Genomic DNA, 20,630 nt, shown 5'->3' with positions numbered 1-20,630 from the left:
TAAGTAATCGCCTTAAGTTCTGTCGTATTTTTTACTAAATTAAAATGGGTTCTATCATTAATACTGGATAAAATCAATAACTCCTAGTATTAGTTTTATGTACTATCCGCTTGTTTAGAATCTAGAATACACCTCCCAATCTATTTGTTTATTTTCTATTAGGTAGTTTAGAAAGTCAGTAGCTCCTGAGAAGCTACATGAGTCTTGCATTTTCCAACCTAAAATCACAAGATAACTCATTTCCTACACAGTAATGTCATACTTCTTATCACTTTAATACTGTAACAAAACTACAAAACTGTACTGAATTCTTCGAAGAGTAATTTCCATGTATTTGTAATATTTATGGATTCCAGTCAGAAAGAGGCTTATCGCTAAGAATTGTTAGCTTGAGCAATTTATTTTCTATACAATTCAAAAATGATATTGAAATCCAGAAAAATGTTTAATCCAGAATATCTCGTAGACTAGCTTGAAATCGCATTTTGCAAGACTTCTTAAAAATTATTTTATTTAAGACGACAAATTTGTCTTTTTGTGCTATTTAATTTAGATTTAAATCCTCTTCCCTTCGATCAAATTGTACGATAAAAGTCAAAACAATCCTATTCCCTTTCAAGTTTTTTGACAAGTTTGATCTAATTATGCCAATATTTTAGTTGAACTCTCAGTTAGTGCAATTAATAATAAATTTGGATTATTTTTAATATTTTTTAAAAAATACAACAGAACTTTGCTCGCTCGACTATTGAGATATGTGCTAATTTTGAATTTAAATCTTTTAAAAAATATATAATGGAATGATCTTTTTTTATACATAATTAATATAAAATAATAGCTTAGCTTAGGAAGATGCACAAACTTGTTTGCAAATATTACTTTCACGAGTTATTTTACCAAATTTTTTGTAAATTTTTGTTTACTTTTTATACACAGTGTAGTGGCGCATTATATAGCATTCACAAGCATTAATTACATCGAATTAATAGAACTTAAGTACAAAATTTAAAGTAAAAAATGAAGAAATCGCTTATATTTGTGCAATGAATGAAAAATTTAAAATATGAGGTGACACAGACAAATAATAATCAATTATAGCACAATAGGCAGACTACTTTTTCTTTTTGCTACTTTTTAGAATTTATTCTTTATTATATTCAATTTTAAGAATTTTTCAACTGAAAGACCTTAATCAGCGTTTCAACTACCGAATGGTATTTAAAATATTATTTTTTCGAACTTCGGTGTTTTACTGCTGCCAGCACAATTCGGAATGACTAGATAAAAAGCTGAACTCCTTATGGGCGAAATGGAATATATTGAATTGGATTAACAAATATTATACCCTAGTGAAATATGAATCCAGTGTGAAGCCTAAATGATTTCTTATTCGCTTGTTCACCTGTTTGTTTAATAGGCAAGCGCAGTCGTACAAACGTAATGCGTAACTTTTTCAGTTCGCAGCCTTCACGTCAGAGTAACCTGACTGGAAGGATTGAGGCGGCCTCTATCGTGTTAGTGTTTCTTAAACATACTAGCTGATATACTCACTTGAATGAACTTCTACAATGTTGTAAGTTAGAAGAAAATAACACCATGAAAGCAACGAACACGGCTGCATAATTCTCTTCTTTTTTTTTTTTTTTTTAATTAAACAAAAATTTTAAATTTGTTTAAAAGAATATCGTTCGCAGAAGTTTTCCTGCTTTTGAAAATGAATTCTTAAAAACGATTGATTTGTGGCGGATTTGTGAAGTGGTTTTACTAGTCATCTCAGTCCGGGAACCGCTTATAAGTAACTATTAAGTTTCTATTTGTCAGAATGATAAGTGCCCTATCCGGTAAGTTGCCATGTTGGAAGTTAAACCCGTTAAATTCGATTAGAATATCGGCGTGAATATCGGAGTGCGAAATTGCTATATGTTCGCCTGCTTTAATGAACACTTTATGCTCAATGCTAAGTGTTCTTAATTTCTGGTTCAAAATATGGATGAATACAATGTGCTAACAAACACTTCTTAGTCGACAACTACTTACCGCAAATCAAATGTATGAAAAGATCAAATCTAGTTCATTAACTATCCAAAAAATATATTTTCCTCCATTTGAATCACAAAGTTGGATATATAAAAGAATATTATTATGTTTTTCTACAATAAGTACTAATGAAGTTTTTTTTTCAATCTCTATTTGATCTGTGTCTCCAAACAGTATAGGATAATAATAATGGTATTCCTAAACATAACATTTACAAACAAACAACATTTAAACAAGAAAAAAAGTGCATCGAACTCCATTGCAACTTTGATTAGCTGTTTTGCTGCACTTTTTATTGCTTGAAGAATTAACAAAAGTGCATGAACGGTGCCATTCTTTTTCACACAAAAACTATTAGAATTACAATAATAGTTTTTCAAAAATTAAAAAAGGAATAGTAAAAATATGTATTTAAAATTTTATCATCTCATTAAGCACGTTTATTATTTCTCATTAAAAATAATAAAAAATATTAAATAATGATCTTAAATTTATTTAAATGGTTGACAGTCATAATTTTCCTCTATTTAAAATCGACATTACCAACATGGATTTTTTATTTTGGTTTTATTTTTCCATTTTTATTTATTTTTACATTTTGTTGACACAATTCTTTACTATTTATAGTTTTAGCTTGAGCTATATTATATGTTCCATTATTATTTTATTTTATTTAGTTTTTATTTTAATGGTGCTCAATTTTCTTCTGGGGGAAATAACTTTTGTTTATACATCTGTCTTCAAAGTAATGCTATTAATGTGGTCATTAATATACATGTTTCATAGTTAATAAAAAACTAAAAATTATCAGAATATTTTTTAGTATTTCTTTATTTTTCTATTATTTACTGAAATGATTACAATTTACTTTAACTTTCATTTTTTAAATCATATGAATTATGAGAAATAAAATTATTTTAGAAAATTGGATAATAATAGATTGTTTTATTCAATTCGCATTTTATTCTCGGCTTGTTGAAATTATTGAAATTCGAATTATGGCATGTTTTTGCGTCTCTGAATCAATTTTAAGTAGGATAGAAACAAATAGATTGGAACATTCCATACGATGTAACAAATCGAAGCCATTGCGATAGAAAGTTAATTATTTAGAAGTACAATCTTTAAGGGAAATACTTCTTCAATTAAACATTTAAAAGAAATGGCCAAGGAAGATTAGTTCTTGAAGAGATGTTGTCAGTTAGCTAAAGAATCGCCACGATAGTTGAGCGGTTAGAGGTGATTTCCACAAAACTAAGATATATTGTGGTACTAAGTTCGATTACCAGTCTAGGCCTTGGATTTAATTTTATGGATAATATAAGAAATTTGTGGTAAATATCGATTGTTAGTCACCTACGTCCACGACACCGAAATTGGTAGTGAAAAGTAAAGTCTGCTTTAAAAAAAAATAGGCATTACATTACTTTCACGGGACTAAATTATATGAATAGGTGGATGTCAATTATTTTAATCCCATTATTAGCCAAATCCGCAACAGTTTCTCCAGCTAGCAATGAAAGAAGTAAAAGGTTCTAATTTGTATTGTATTGTAAGGATAGTAAGAAAAACAATCGAAAAAAATCAGTTTGGTCCATTAAACTCGCGGAACGTTGAACAATAATTTCCCTATATTTGTGACTGGAACTAGGCTGTCAAATAACTGCAGCTAATTATTAGGGTCGACCGAAAATTATAAAAGAAAATTATCACTTTAGAATTGAAGAAATAGTACGAAACTTTTAAGCGACAGGTGTGATATTCAAAAGTGTGAAAGCCCACTCATTCTATTGCAACAAATCAATGTGGAGCACATTCCTGCTGAAAATCTTGGCATTTTCGCTGACAGAATTAAACATAAACTTCCTTGGTTTTTAAAGTCCAACATAATTCCAAGCAAACCCGGTAGGTACTAATCGATAAATAATAGTATATCCTTAAGTTTAATAATTTTTTTTAGAATTAAACAAGATTACTTCACGGCCACTTTAACTGGATTTTAATGAATATGATTCGTGTGAAACACAGTTGGCAGATTTTTAAAAAATTATAAAACAAAGATCAAGTTACTCTTCATTTTTTTCAAAAAATTGCAAAATCTTTTTCGAGATTTGTTCCTGATTAATATTACCATAGAGCCCATGAAGGTAGAAGCAAGATAAAATAATTTAAAGGAAAGCGCTGAGGAGGTTTTAAGACAGACAGGTAAAATAAGTTTCTCTTCCGTTTAAGGTGGTGGTGGTTGCAAGCATAAAAACAGCCCGGGCTACCAAATTGTTACTGCTTCACCGCTATCGCTGTATGGTTACTACAAGCGCTAGCATATAAATCATTCACTCGGTCTATGAAAATATATTTTTAAAGTACAGTCAAGATTTCTAATTTCTCTCATAAAACCTGAACGTTTCCTCATAACCAAGTACCTCTTCCAGTATAGCTAAACGGAAAATTCCTTCACTTCGGAGAACTTAAGTACCAACTAAAGCCAAACCCAAACATTGTCCAAGGTATTCTGTCTAAAATTTTTTTTACTTACATCAGAGAGTGCTTTGATTCCAGTAAGTACTTAAGAAGATAGTTTGTGCCCAGTTAACATACTGATGAATACAGCCACTGTTTCTGTTAGATTTGTAAATGGGGAAACAGTTTTTCTAGAAAAAGAATAATCTGCGAATTGTCAAGACAAACTAGTATTTTTCAAAGTTCAATTAGGAAGCATTCGTTTTAAGCTAATTCCAAGTTATTAAAAGCAAAAAATAGTTGGAACAAATTTTACTCTAAATAAAATCGTTTTATTCCATTTTTCTTAATAAAATTTTAAAATTCCTTATTACTAAAACTAATATAAGTACTTTCCCAATCCCATTTGCTTTGCTTGATTTGATTTATAAATTATAATTGTAAATTTTATTTCTTATACAAAAAAAAAAATTCAAAATTTATAACAAAAAATCTATAAAAAAAAATTTTAATATAAATCTGCTTGGCCATATTGAAGACGGGCCGGCAGTGGTGAGGGTCAACATATTTGTAAGAAGTATCTCGAAAATTGATGACGTTACCATGGTAAGTGAAACTTCCAAGGAGTCAAAAACAATTTTTGAATGAAACCCTGAAAATTTGAAATTTAAACCCTGAATTTAACGATAATGTATCCAATGTATTTTTTATTTATTTATTTTCTTTTAAAATCTGTATACTGTATTTTTTTTTTTTTTAATTTATTTAAAAAATTGATAATAAGTATCCAATTAAAAGGATAAGTGAAGTTTGTAGATACCTTTTCTTAGATCTTTTGCATCCCATTATTTTGTAAATATGTTTATAATTTTTTGATATTCTTATTTTTATTCTTATTTATTGTCCGTTACTATCTTTATTTATTTATTATTGTGTCAACAAAAAAAAATAGATTTTCTACATCAAGAAAATGCAGTTAAAAAGCTCTTTTGAATTATGTACCTGCACGTTTTCATTTTTCTTTTCTCTTTTCTTTTTAATATAATTTTTTCCACTGCTCTAAGAGGAAGATTTTTTAAATATATATATTTTTCTTTTTTTTACGCAATATTGAATGGATTACAAATCACTATAATTATTAAGCTAACAAATTCAATAAATTACTTTAAAAAAAATTCAAATGACTAATATCTAAGCATTTTCCTTTAAAACAATTATTTTCTTCGGGACTGTAAACTTTTTTTTAAAAAAAAATACTGATTCTTAATTAAAAAATAATCATAATAGGGAAGAGATTAGCTGTGCGGTTAGCGTATTGGATTCCCGCGCAGAGGTCCCGGGTTTGAATCCAGCTGCTAACCCTTAGATTTTCTCTTCCTAGGAGCTTCTTACAGCTCATTGTCTAGTGACGGACAATGTTGTTAGTAACGAGAGAATACTGTCCGGAGGCTGAAAATGCACTGTAAAAAAGCTCCATGCGCCAATAACCTGCGATGTGATGCGCCTTAAATCATAAAATAATAATAATAATAATAATTAGCTCTGACAGAATGGTGACACGCCAATGCCAAAAATAATTGTGCATTAAATAATAATAAAATTAAAAAAAATGAAAACATACGATCGTTTCATTTAGATCGGCAGCATGATTTTTTACTTCCGTAGTATTTTTTCTTTTTTTTTTTTTTCATTTTTTGCATCTTAGGGGGTAGCTGGCATTTTGTAGGCCACAGTTTATTTTATGATTGATTCTCATAGTCAAAAGAAAAGTAATATTTAATGTCTAGTAGTTTTTCTTTTGATTCATTTTTATCCAGAAAAAAAGTCCCCTTTGATTTATACATTTAATTTTTCTTAGTTTATTTAAATTTTAAATATTAAAATGCCAATAAAATAGCGCATCACTCATTTAGATCTACATAAAATTATTTAATATGTGTAATTTAAATGAAATAGATTTTTTCATTGTGTGAATTTGCTATAACTTATCATAAACTGTATTAATAATTCCTTATCGTTGATTATGTACCAATTTTTGTTGTTGTTTGATTTTTCATTACTTCAGTTCAATTCTTTTGAAACTGATTTAAGTTACCGTACGAGTATAATGTACTTGTTGAAGCGAAATGAGGAAATTTGTCATTTTATTTATATATGACCTGTTTGGTTGTTATAATATTCTATTTTAGTAATGAAACATATTTCAAATAATATTAGTAATGAGAAGAAACATAGGGAAGTAGTTACCCAGTCAGAAATTAGGAATTGCTTGGTATGGACACGGAGCCTAACATCGTTTCTGGAAGTCTTAATGAGATTACCCATGTGTTCTGCTCCCTCCCCACGAGCTTAAATCATCTCCACAATTATTAGCTTATTTATGCGAAATTTCTGTGTTTTATATTGAAAATATTTATCTAATAACTTTAGTTAAATTCATTGTTTTTTATTGGGCTTTTAATATTTTTATAATTTATGTTTGGGAAGAGCTCTAGTCTCTTTGAGGATTCATTTTGATGATTTTATTTCAAACTTATTTGTTATTCATGTTTAAAAGAACAGAGTTACAGAGCTTATATTTTAATTTCTTCTTTATGAGTCCATGTTTGAAAATATGTGGTTAATGTCAAATTTCTTCATACCAACAATTCTCTCTTTTTTAATCAAAACTATGAAACATGTGTTTTATATTTATAATAAAAAATTGGTACATGGTTTCATAATTTTGAAGCGTTAATATTTTCAGGCAACCTTTTTCGGTTTTCAAATTAAATTTGTTTTCCCCATTTTATTTATTTATTATTTTTATTCATTTATTTTTCAATTTATTTTTTATATTTTGCTTCTCTTACACTTTTTTTTGGTAATATTAAGATTGAAATCACAAGCAAACTGCACAGAATTACATATGGGGAATTAATATTTTATTTTTCAATTTATTACATAATTTTTTTTTTTTTTTTAAGTTTCATTTTCAATTTTTTGTGTCTTTCTTACATTAATTTTTGTTTTCTTATAATTTACGTGTTGTTATTTAAAAAAAAAAGTCATCTATTATCACTAAATAAATAAAGTGGTTTAAAAATCCGTATACGTTTTCCTTTTTTTGTAAGATTTTATAATTTTTTTAGATTATTTCTTTTATTTTGAAACTAACCCTTATTAAATCAAACAAACCGAACGCGTTATGTTGAATTTTTATCATGAAACCATTTATTAGTATTAATTAATTTTTAGTGCAATTTAAACTTAATAAAGCAAAGCACTCTAGGTCCTAGTGATATTCATTATCCAGGTTTGTTCTCATCCCATGTAATTTAGATTACAACTAAAAGTTTATTTGAATTTATATTTATTACATTTTTACATTCATATTTTATATTACATACATTTCAGAGATAATAATATTAATTTCATTCCAATTGTGGAAATGTTTCTCTAAAATTACCATCTATATGATGGAATAAATGTCTACTCAGCAGCGTAGTCGTGAGCTCTTAATTTTAAAAATTAAACCAGTTTAAATTTTACATACATATATGTATTTAGTTTTCTCATTATTAATTATTTTTGGTTACGTTTACTTTGATTGTATACACTAGCCTGACAAAATTACCCTAGTCTGAAACAATGTTTGATTAATTTACCTGTAAAAATTTCATCAAACAGTTCCTTGTGTGAATTTCATCAATTTCATTTTTTAATTACGACTTATTTTAAATGTAGAAACAAGCTGAATTTTGCTATTAAAGAATAAAAACTAAATAAAATCCATAATTGTAGCTGCTTTTGAACTGCCTAAGCTTGAAATCACTACCAGAGCTTGCAGAAATTAAGGATCATCTTAATTAATAAATTATTACTATTGTAAATTAAAATTTAGCTAAATCTTTTCCTTTCTCTTTTAGGTTTACAACTTGAGATGAATGGAGCTATCCAATTTTTATTTTCATGATTCAGTTTAATAAGTTTGTGAACGCTTTTTGCTTTCCTTGAAATCAGAAGTAGCTTCATTATTAGTAGAATTCTGTAAAATGGGCGTAAAATCATTTTAAATTTTACTTTATAAGTAAATATGCTTTTTGCAATTTAAAAGCAGTAAATAAAGTTATTAAGCTTTGCTTTTAAGACTACAGTTAAGAGGAGTGACCTACATGTATTGGATCTAACGCAGGACCGCTTGAGATAGACATGTCGATCCTACATTTAGCGTTTTCTATTAATAATAATTCTTTTTAAGATTACTTTTCTGAAAATTTAAAAAAAAAAAATTGTCCCATTTTTTTTAGTATTTCTAATTTAGTTTCAAACTCACTTCTTAGGTTTAAAATTTCCACTTTTCCATTGTTTGCGAATTGTATTTGATTATTGTTTTTGTTATAAATTAGATTACTCTCCTATTTTTGTTTTTGCTTTTTTGGGTGCGTCGGTTTTAAATGTTTTTCAATTAAAATGCCGATTCTTTCAGGCGAGCTACCTATCAGGTTCTTGGATTCTTGGACATGGGCGTACCGGAATCATACTCTATAATAAATTCTCTTCAGCATATTAAAATCCAATACATAGACCAGGGATATTGAATCTTTATACATTCAATCTTCATCTCCTACACGAAACGGTTATGGTCTATCTCTTTGAAGATCTTTATTGCCAAATGGCCCTTGCGTTGATGATCTGTGACACAAGGGCGGTAGCAATTTGAACGGTGGTGTTCAGATTTAAACATTTTTTTAAATACTTCAGAAAATCTAGAGATATTTTCTAATTTTCTTCTAAATGTTATTAAATTTTTAAAATTGTAATGACCTGAAAAGTAATTGGAGTAGGTAGGCTAATGTTATAAATGAAAAAATGTAAATATTAGCATTTTACTTCTTTTAAATATTCATTTACAAGATGATCACTTCCATTAAGAGTCTTAACATCCGCTCCAAAACTGCTTTATTTACTTATTTAACTAGGTGACTCCCTTAAAGATGTCTTAATTTCTGTCGCATCAAAAGATTTCTTATTATTGTTCTCTTTTGCACTGTATAAATTTAGCCGTTCTAACAAGATTAATTGGATCCACTCTCTCTGGTAGAACAAGTAAAAAATTGAGTTTATTCGTTCAATTCTTCTGCTATCTAACACCAGTTATTCGAATTTTTCAATTTTAATCTGGGGTCTCCTTTAGTTGGAGTGCCCCTCCATAAACTATCGGATTTTTACTCTTCAGAGTTGAACTGTCGACTGACCTATACATATCCTCTGCAGGCATTCTCAATACCTATTGTGCTGCTTCTCTTTCAGTCACTCAGATCCAGGTTAACCGTCGTCATGCATATGCAATCCTTGTATTTACTCAGTTTGCAGTGACCATCAAGGGGCCCACGAATGGCCTCCCGCAATAAACTAGCCTCCAGTGAACGTTTTTTTGCGTGCCTCTTGCATATGTTCTTACCCGCCACTGCCGCGATTTTTGTGCGTCCATTTTGGCTGCACCATTTTTTTTTTCCTGCTGTAAATGGCTCGACTTCTTCGAGAGTACAATAGGAACCCTCCTGGGCGTTGAAAGCTGCCGTTTATACCTTTTGTCCTGAATGCGCGATTAACTGTACTATATACCACACCAAAGCTTATTAAAATTTCCAGACAGTCTAACACTGTCTTGAATTAACTTCGTAGAAGTCCACAGCTAGTAGTTCCGTCTCTGAGAAAATTTCGTCGCCGAAATCGATTATTCTTCTATTATGATCTCATTACTACAAATGCAACGCAATTTGCTCTGTCTAAAAGACTGTGGTCAGCTTCCCTAAACTTTATCTTGAATCGCGGTTCCCACCCCTCCTTCTTTACCTATCTCACACAATCATAACTTTAAAGTATTTATTTATAACATTCAGTTATCAATATCTGTTTTATTTCTTTAAGAGATCTCATTGCCTAAAGTGTTAGCATTGTATCGAAAATTAAATGGAATAGTTTTTTAAATGAAGAAAAAATGCAATACTTCAGTCAAACTCCTCAAAAGTTTGTGGGCGCCTACGGACCTGTTAAGCACAATAATGGACTGATAATGTGTAGGATAATGAGGTTCAAACTAACAACCTCAGCAGAGAGTTGAACTATATCTCAAGCTATATTTGCTAAGTTCAAATTTTCTAAATTTTATATAAATTCTGAAAGCTTGTTTTTACATTTAAAAAATTATTATTGTTATTTTATAAAGACTTTTTCATTTCTAGCATTTTCCCATATTTTTCTTTTTGTTTTGTCTTTCCATTTGTTTTTTATTCTCATATTTTCATTTTTTATTTATACTTATATTTTAAAAAATTATGTTACTAATAAATTTATTTATTTATTTATTTCCTTTAATTTAGTGTAGTTAGTTTTGTGTGGGATAAAATTAGTACTGTTGTTTTGGTTGTTTATGTCCCCAGTTCCAACAATAGTGTACGTCAACATTTTCCTCCGCTCGATCAGCAAAATTGACGATTACAAAATGGTGAGTGGTGGTGACATGCTAATTACCTTAGTGATGTTGCTATAATTTTATTCTTTTTGTTTTTCATTTTTTTTTTTTTTTTTTCTTGTTAACAAGAAAAAAAGTCAAAAATATACTTATTGTTGTAAATAAAGTATAATAATATCCAATCAAAAGTGAAATTTTTATCAAAGCTATTATTTATTTTATGTTATCATGTAAATAAGAAAAGTTCGTGATGCACCCATTAACTTATATTCAATATATTTTTTGTTTCTTTAATTTTCTGTTTTGTTTTGGTTTTTATTATTTTGTTTCAGCCTATTTCGTTTATTTCAAATTTGGACCAACAGTTTGGAAAATGTGATTTTGTTTCCTCATTGAATTGTTGTTGTTAAAGTTTTGGTTGAAAATTAAAAATTCAAAAAAGTACAATATAAAACATTTTTAATTTTCTTTGCAATGTTTCAGTACCATCTAGTGTTTGGTTCTTGTACTTTCATTTTTATTTTTCCTTTTTTTTATTTATTTATTTCGTAGTACACAGTATTTTATGAAAATTATTATTGTTTAATCCTGTTTCTCTACTCTTTATATTTTACCCCGATTCTAAAAAATTCTCTTCTTGAAATCCTTTTGAACTTTGTCAGAATTTATTACCTTAAAAAGGATTGTGTAAAATAATAATTGTTGAATGAACTGGTGTGGAAACTTCAAAAATTGTACAGGTAATTGAGTTTACCAATTCCGCTGTTGAAGGAATGCTCGGTTTTCCAAAGAATGCTTGGTTTTTATTTAAAACTGGACGATCCTTGCTAAAAATTGCATCAGTTTTGAAGTTAGCAATTCGGGTTTTGATGAATCACTTTTAAATGATTTTTCTCTGTGGTCGACGACATCAAGGGTTAACGAGAAAGCAGACAAGTTGACGCAGCTGGGTTCTTCGTAAGTCCAGAACTTGATGTACCCGTCTCTCTAAACGCGTTTCCAGAATTAAAAAAAAAAGTATATGGCTCAGATTTACAGAGTTATTACTAATAATTTTGGAGTGAGCCTATACACACGGGGCTAACTCCTCTCCCAATCGATGTCAGCGTCGAGACCCCAAAAGGCACATCTTCAGAAAATACCGAATCGAATGACACTTCATTCGTGAAAATTGGTTCACGCGTTTATGCTCTAAGAGGTAACAAGAAAATCAATTTGTAAAAGTGCCGTTTTTGCCCATTTTCGAAAACCTTTTTCTCGAAATCTATCAGATCTGGTTTGTTGCAAAAAAAAAAAATATATATATACTTGAGGATTTGTCCTACATTATAAAGAAAATTTGGGAATTTTATCTTTTATAGAAAATGAGAAAAAAAATTGTCAAAGTTGGGTGCTTTTCAATGTGGAGCTTTTTCTTGCAGTTTTTGACGATCAACCCTTATACTTAGCGGTGAGCTTGTACTTTTGAACACTAATATTTTCTCTGTTATTTTTTTAATTCCTTGGCAAAGACAAACACTGACTGTCAAAACATAGGGGACAAAAAAGTGCTAGTATTTATTATGTATAACTAATCACGACCGATAGCTGAAATTTTTGGAGAAGTTAAATAATTCGAATCGCATTTTACTCTATTGAAAATGTTTATTTAAGCTACTTTATTTTGGAAGAACATTTTAAATATTTATTATTGAAATTCATTTGTAACTTACTGAATCCATTTGAATTTGGGAAGGGTTTTGTACTGCAAGGTTATAATCTAATATCATATTAATAACCTCGCATTACCTACATTGACTACCAATCTAACCAAGGCTGAGTCCATGCCGTCGTCGGTTGTGTTATCTGATTTGTCGGAATTTAGGTGAATGTAAAATTCTGGATGATGTGTGTTTTTCATTGAAATTATTCAGTTTAATTTTTGATTTTTCTTTCATACATCAACCTGGAAATTAGAATCCACATTAGGAATTTTTTGCTTGAGGAGGAAGAAATAATCGGTGAGAACCTACAATATTTTTACCTCGCTTGAAAAGATTTGTGTACGTGAAGAAAAATATATTATAGTGGAAAATCTGTTCCTTTACCATCATCAATTCTGAGGCTTTTTATGGTTCGATCCATTTGTACAATCTGTCTTTCCTAGTGTCGCTTATACAACTGATAATACATGATTACGTCCAAATAAATCTTTGCCAGACCTGAAAGTAAAGGCGATGCCTTTTTTCAGAATGTATTGTTTCAGAGACACCACGATATTCGGCAATGGCAAACAATTTATACTTACTCCACTTTTCTTACTGGAAAGTATTGCGTTCATGTTCTCCTTCAACACAGACAAGATAGTCTAAAGAAAGTTACGATTGTTTTTTTTCTTATATCATTTGTTCGGGGTTCTGCAAAAACATCCGTCTGACTGATCCAATGAAGCAATTTCTATTAGGTAAAATTACTTATTAAAATTTGGTTATCTATCTCACTTCATTTTCAAGTTTCAATTTAAAATTTGAATTGAAAAAAATCTTTTGAAAGTTTGAATAAAGTACATGAATGTCGGATTTCCAGAAGACTCGCAGAATTCTTTCTCATGGCTGTAGACTATCCAAAATGTTGATTGGAGCGTCCAGCGTTTTAGTGAGGTGCTGTGGGGTCTCTCTTAGGCACCTGATTATTCCCTCTCGGGAACGAGAGAGAGACCTCCACAAAATGGGATTTATATTCGTCCATTTCTGCAGTAAAGACTTTTTTAATTGAGTGTTTTAGTTTATTTTGAAACTAATTTTAATTGGTGTTTATTCAGTGTTTTGAATTGTTTCTACAAATTTTAGGATCCTAGTAAAAAAATTCTTATTAGGATAGTTTTGCTTGATAGGCGCTTAGACTGTATGAACTTCACTCGGCCTTGATTGCCTAATAATTTAAAGAGAATCTCGGAAAGTTGTATTTTTCAATTAAATTTCAGATTATCTTCTTTTTTTAAAAAAATAATATACTTTAATTCTAGCGGTTGGCAATAAAAAATAATTTCTTATTTAAATTTTTTATTGACTTGTTGATTTTTGCCTCAAAAGTTCAAAGGTCTCACTTATACATGTAAGCTGCCCAAGTCCCACAACAATAATTGTCTAGGCTAGACATTAGTTGGCCTTTCAAGGTTTATTTACTAAAAAGGTCCCGTTTACCTGTACGAGAATCTGTAAAATCTATTAAACTTTGTGATTAGCCCGACAAAGTTCAGTTCAGATTACATTAATTTCAAAATGTATAGTTTACGTATATTAGGTACTTCTTTCCTCTCCTTGGGCGTGTGTTTTTCCTAATACAATTCATATATTTTAAATTGTGCTAGCTTTTGAATGCAAGATATAGTAGATAATTCATAATTGTATCATTTTCTGTCCAATTTCTTCACCGTCAGCTTCGATCACTTCACTACAGACAAAAACAGGTTCATCACTAAAAATATTGTGGTCCCTTTGGTTGAGCCTGCTATCTTTTTTGCTATTAAGCCGTTGATCCATACACTCCAATAACAGCAGGAAGGCAAATCCTTTCTATTAAACTCATTTTCGGATTGATATATTGCGTGTGTTAATTACCTAATTAGAGAAAGTAAAATGAAAGAGTAGAGAAACGGTTTCACTTCAGTTTTTGGAAGCTAATTTTTTTTTTTTTACTGTCACCCCTCTCACTGTTTTCTTAAAAAATAATTAAAACATTAATCTACTCTATATTATATAGTTTTTCAAAAAAATAATAACTTTTGAATTGAAAGAAAGAAAAATGGTCCTCGTCTAAAAAGAATGGCTTGTTGTCTGCTCAGGTTTTGTGCTGTCTGTCTAATTGTAGTATCATCTTATATTTTTTCATACAGTTATAACAATAAATAATAACTAATGATATGAAAGATAAATAAAACGGAAGATGACCATTTTTTTATTTATTTATTTCTTTACTTTAAATAAAAAGAAAGAAATTCTAAAATAGTTACAATACACCAACACCTATCACTAACTAAACATTTGTTCGTTTAGCTCACAAAAATTAAAGTTTAGAGCACAGCAAAATTTAAATTATAAATTTAAAAATAAATACAAAATTACTTTTTATTTGTATTTTATTTTGTTTAATGTTTTTTTTAAATGAATTATTTGGTTTTTTTATTTATCCGTTGGAACTAAATGTAATTCTAAATGAGTGTAGCATTACACATGTGTGGCAAAGCAAGGTAAGATGTGTAGAACAATAATTTTTCCCCCATGTATTTTGGATCTTGATTCCTCAATTTTTATTTTTTTTTTTTTTTTTTTTAATGTTGCATTTATATAAAGCACTTCAGAAAACAGCTTGCTTTTGATGCTTTATTGGTAATATGCATGTTTTGTTAACCCTGATAGAAAATGTGTACCTTAATTGTAAATTCTTTGTTTTTTTTTTAGTTGTAAAATTGTTTAAAAACTTGAACAATATTTTTTAATATTCTAGATTGTACAAAGAAAGTAGCGTACATTTTTCATACAATAAATAACTACTTCAATGAAGTTGTTTACAAGATAATTAATGACATTTTTGATATCGTAGGAAAGAATAAAGATTTTTTTTTTTTTTAACTAGTAAAGTAAAGAAATCGCCTGTTTTTTTTTTTCAGGCGGTGCTTAACGTCCTATTAGGTGCCATGGGCGTTTTAAACTTTATTGAAAAACAAAGAAAGCTTTTTTTAGAAAAAAAAAATTTTAACTTCTTTTATAAATAAATTTAAATTAACTTTAAAAAAAAAAACAATGTCACATGTACTCTTTATATTTCTCATCTTAATTAAATGTTTACAGGAATATAGTGTCCAGTTAACTTTTCGAGAACAATGGCTGGATGAGAGACTTAAATTTGATGACTTTAAAGGTATTTTGTTTGTAAAACATTTTATGATAATTGCATCCAATCATATCTTAGTTGGGCTGCACCAACTACTTTTCTTATTTCGTAAAGCGCTGGAATTACAAATTTTTAAAATATACCATGAATAGTATTCATCACCGTAAGGATGGATAATATCGCTTATTTTATTTATTATGTTTTTTCTAATTTCGACCATCTTTAATTTTGATCTATCATCAGAGGTTGTATCAATTATGTGTTTACATAATTTGTTTTTAACTGTTATACTCTTCATTTGCTGAACTTTTTAAAATATTAAGTTTATTAGACGTATACATAAACTATATTAGATCTAAAACTTCGTAAGTAAAAGTTTGTAAATTTCTAAAATAGCTTAACTTTGGCCAAAATTCAGGTGATGCCACTGGTTGGGAGACAAAGTAACGTAGAACATTTTTTAGAAGAGAAGTACAACATATTCCAGAATGTTGCTTCACAAGATGTTTTTTTTTGTACTTCTATCTGGATTTCTAACAGTTCCTATATTCTTTTTTTGCCTTTCTTATTCAGGAAATTCCACTTTTTGTTTATCGATCACGTTCGAAAAGTATTTTTTCGTTTTGATTGGGCTATTTTCCTTTGTTCGTACCGGTCAGGGTCAGGCGGTGAACATTTTTTTAAACCGAACTTAATTATTTTAAAAGCACAAGTTTTTGGTTTATTGTTTGATTAGCAGATTAGTATGATTTTGTTTTCATGGCCATGTTATATACTTGCTACTACTAAAAATCTTAGATTAGAGAAATAATTAGCCGTCTCCCATAGATAAAAAACCTTGAGATTATGTGCCGTTTTTGTTATATTCATTTTACATGATATTCTAAATTTCAGGTAAAATCAAATATCTGACACTCACAGAATCCAATAGAGTTTGGATGCCTGATCTATTTTTTTCAAATGAAAAAGATGGCCATTTTCACAACATAATTATGCCTAATGTTTATATAAGAATTTTCCCATATGGCTCAGTACTATATAGTATAAGGTAAGATACTTTTCTTTTAATAATCTTACTAATTTTATTATTATTTTTGTTTATCTACATTTCAATTATACATACAAGCATATTAATTTATATTTTTAACTGCCCAGAATATCATTGACCCTGTCTTGCCCTATGAACTTGAAACTTTATCCACTGGACAGGCAGATTTGCTCCCTTCGAATGGCCAGTTGTAAGTGAAGTTTTTAATCAATATTTTGTCTTCATTGTATTCTCTTTTTATGTAAGTTTACTTTAAGTGGGAGATACTTAACAGTTAAAATATAATACTTTTCTAAAAAAAATTTATTCCATACTAATTTCCGATAATTAATTGTAGTATAAATTATAAATAATAACAATAAATAATTGTAAATAAATATTCAAAAATGTCTCTTTATAGATGGTTGGACCACAGATGATCTTGTCTTCCTATGGAAAGAAGGTGATCCAGTACAAGTTGTAAAGAATTTGCATTTACCAAGATTTACTTTGGAAAAGTTTCTGACTGATTACTGCAACAGTAAAACGAATACTGGTAATTACTCTAATTTCATTTCTTTCTTTCCTTTGAAAGCAAATGGACTGGCCACTTCTTCAAAATTTTTGGCGCTCTAGTACAAGAACTTTTATAGCGATTATTGTACCTTACTCGTAATATGTTATGTAAATCGAGTTGCCAATTCGACATGTACGCTTACTGTATCGAAAGTGCCTACATATGGTTGTGCAGAATACAGCAAAGGGAGCTTCTTGCTTGATGTGTTGTGCTCGTTGAATGAGGTTTTACAACAGTCGGCTGAATGAGTAGGAAGATTGACAGGAAGATAGCTTTAGATAACTTCAGAAGGTTATCAATAGAAGTCTATATGATAAAGAAGTGACAGGAATGCTGGAAAATGTCAAAAGAGACATAAGGCCCTTCCAAAATTTGGACTTGAACATACCACAAAGTGGCACCTTGATTAGAATAGCTCCGAGAAATGGAAGATTGACGTTTCGCTTGATCGCTAAGGTAGTGGTACTGGAGGGTTATTCCTTTAAGATAACTTGTTCCTCTTTGGACAACTTCAGATTCACTGAAAATTGTACACTTTTCCAAAAGACCTGTAACTTTACTAAAACATTCCTTGGCAAACTTGAGCCACTTCGTACCTATGTCAAAGATTTTATTTTATGAAGAATATTTCTAATAGTTAAAGAATCTTTGAAGTGATATCTGATAACAAAATTAAAGTACTTATTTGGATGCCTCTTCCACTTTCTTTATCATATCTCTCAAGTAGTTATTAATTTTTATTCAATTCCCTTTAATAGGGTTTCTGGTTTTATGTCAGTTAGTCAAGACTGGTTTCGATTTCATGCTTGATAAAGAGTTTCTTGCCCAACGTGTCTCTTGACTAGCTAACATTAGAAAGAAATCTATTATATTGACCAGCACTGAAAATCTGATGTTCTTATTCTGTTTACAGGTGAATACAGTTGTTTAAAAGTTGACTTACTGTTTAAAAGAGAATTCTCATACTATCTGATACAAATCTATATACCCTGCTGCATGTTGGTAATAGTGTCTTGGGTATCATTTTGGTTGGACCAGAGTGCCGTACCTGCAAGAGTGTCGCTTGGTGTGACGACGCTGCTCACAATGGCCACCCAAACATCCGGTAAGAAAAATAAGTGCTTCAGTTAAAATTCCAATTCTGTTGTTTGATCTGAAGATCCACTTGAAACTAGATGTAGTAGAATGAATTTTCAGAATTACGTATTTCAGAATTCGGATCTTTGGACTCTATTGGTAAGATATCCTTGGGGTGTAGGCCAAATAACCAACTCCAATGCGAAGCAAGACCTATATTGTAGTACCCACTATATACCTTATTCCACTTATTTACTTGATTCTTTTTTACTTGATTTAGAAGTTTGAAGAGACTCCTTGATAAAGCTTTGAAGGTGTCAAACTTTTTCTCTTCTAATAGCCGAATTCTTAGGCATGAAACATCGTACAAAGTGATGCAACCGATATGGGCTAAACCATTGCCAGGCCCGTTAAGAGACTTACGTCAATTCAAACGGCCATTCTTCCTTGTTAGGGCAATGTTATAGTGAACTAGTCAAATAGCTAACAATAATGTTTTGCAATTTCCTCTGACTTGGGGTTTCTATCTGCCATTCCTGCATCATATTGTGCAACAATGCTTAAAAGGTTCGGCACCCTCTATAAGACCCTTCCTGTATTAAGAGATTAGCCCCCTGATTACACTAATGCCCTGAATAACCAGAAACCTATGACTAGCATAACCTTGTTTTGACTACGTACAAAACATTCAACAAAATGTCCAAACAATACCAAATTAATCTTGAATCTTGAACCTAGGACTTATTAGCTGGCCGTTGCTCCTAGATTTCTGAGAGCATAACGATTATGTAATTAGTTATTCACTGTCTTATGACCGCAGAAGCATAAAAATAGTTGCAGTTGCTAATAGCTCTGCCAGAAAGTCTGTTAGAGTACCAAGATATTAAAATTAAATTACTTCTTTAAGTTTTTAGTAACAAGAAAAAAAATGTATTTTAAAACAAAGCCCAGTTAATAACAACGAGAGAACAAGTATTTTTTTTTTCATAAGGTGTTTTATCCATAATTTATTCAATTTATTAATAGGTTTCGTTCAATAAATAGTTATTAGACCTCCATCACTAGATTGTATTTGAATTTTTCGTTTGTTTTTTCTAGGTATAAATGCTTCTTTACCACCAGTCTCATACACTAAGGCAATTGATGTATGGACAGGGGTTTGTCTAACGTTTGTCTTTGGAGCACTGTTGGAGTTTGCGTTAGTTAACTACGCATCACGTTCTGATATGCATCGCGACAACATGCAGAAACAGAGGAGGCAGTGTGAACTGGAACACGCTGCTCAACTGGAATCAGATCTACTGGAAGATGGAGGCGCTACTTTTGCCATGGTAACATTTATTTATAATTTTTTTGTTTTCAATTTTGTTAATTTTTTTCTCGACGTAGATGATTCATCCCTTGTAATAAACTTAGACATGCCAATCGTGATTTGGCCTTATCTCTCAGTTCATAGCGGCTTTTATTTATTTATTTATTTGAGAAAAGTTGTATCTCAGACAATTTCAAACATTATACTAACTTAAACAATGTGTGTCCAAGCGTTGGGGTTGAAAGAAGACAGAATAATTAATTGGAAAATGGCACTCCAGTTCAAGAGCGTTACTCATGACCAGGACCGGATTTTCCCATAGGCTAACTAGGCTTCAGCCTAGGGCCTCAAGATCAAGAGGGGCCTACATTAAAATTGTTAGCAAAATTAAGATTACACTATTCTAAAAACAGTACCAGTAACATGTTTCATTTAACATGTTGATATATATCTCAGTAGTGATGTATTTTATTATCTCTCATGTAATTTACAAACTTAAAAATGGGAGGTAAAGGGCCTCATAAGTGGAATAGCCTAGGGCCTCTTTTCATCTAAATTCGGCGCTGCTCATGACTGTTTTATACGGACATATTCTTTTCACCTAACTGAGAAATGATTAAGATTAGGTCGCTTCTCCTTTATTGCTCTTTGCCAAATGAGCATAAGATGTTGGGCTTTTGACAGCAATTGTAATTTCAACATTTCTCTCTTAATATATATATCGAATTCGTGTGATAGACTAGACTATATGAGTCACAGAGCTTTTGCATTGGGTATTATTGTAATCACAGCTCATACAAGTAAAGTAGTC

At 30.1% G+C, this 20,630-nt stretch overlaps 1 protein-coding gene across 12 annotated transcripts in view; it reads left to right on the top strand.

Annotated features, from left to right (window-relative positions):
- Window positions 1-20,630, top strand: part of GluClalpha (glycine receptor alpha 1) — a 143,434-nt gene that overhangs the window by 114,283 nt on the left and 8,521 nt on the right. For 8 of the 12 annotated variants that reach the window (XM_074142160.1, XM_074142163.1, XM_074142158.1 and 5 more), the window contains 6 exons: window positions 15,784-15,853; window positions 16,721-16,874; window positions 16,982-17,064; window positions 17,275-17,409; window positions 18,344-18,535; window positions 19,606-19,838. In XM_074142160.1, coding sequence (XP_073998261.1) covers window positions 15,784-15,853; window positions 16,721-16,874; window positions 16,982-17,064; window positions 17,275-17,409; window positions 18,344-18,535; window positions 19,606-19,838 — 867 coding nt within the window. Of the gene's footprint in view, window positions 1-5,035; window positions 5,104-10,922; window positions 10,988-15,783; window positions 15,854-16,720; window positions 16,875-16,981; window positions 17,065-17,274; window positions 17,410-18,343; window positions 18,536-19,605; window positions 19,839-20,630 lie in introns of all 12 variants that reach the window. The other 4 variants (XM_074142159.1, XM_074142166.1, XM_074142164.1 and 1 more) reach the window with 2 other exon arrangements.

This window comes from Rhodnius prolixus, unplaced genomic scaffold, assembly GCF_049639745.1.
Source record: "Rhodnius prolixus isolate KJV_2025 unplaced genomic scaffold, Rpr scaffold_6, whole genome shotgun sequence".
Lineage (NCBI taxonomy): Eukaryota > Metazoa > Arthropoda > Insecta > Hemiptera > Reduviidae > Rhodnius > Rhodnius prolixus.
The sequence above is the reverse complement of the archived record's forward strand: the minus strand, read 5'-3'. Positions and strand labels throughout refer to the sequence as shown.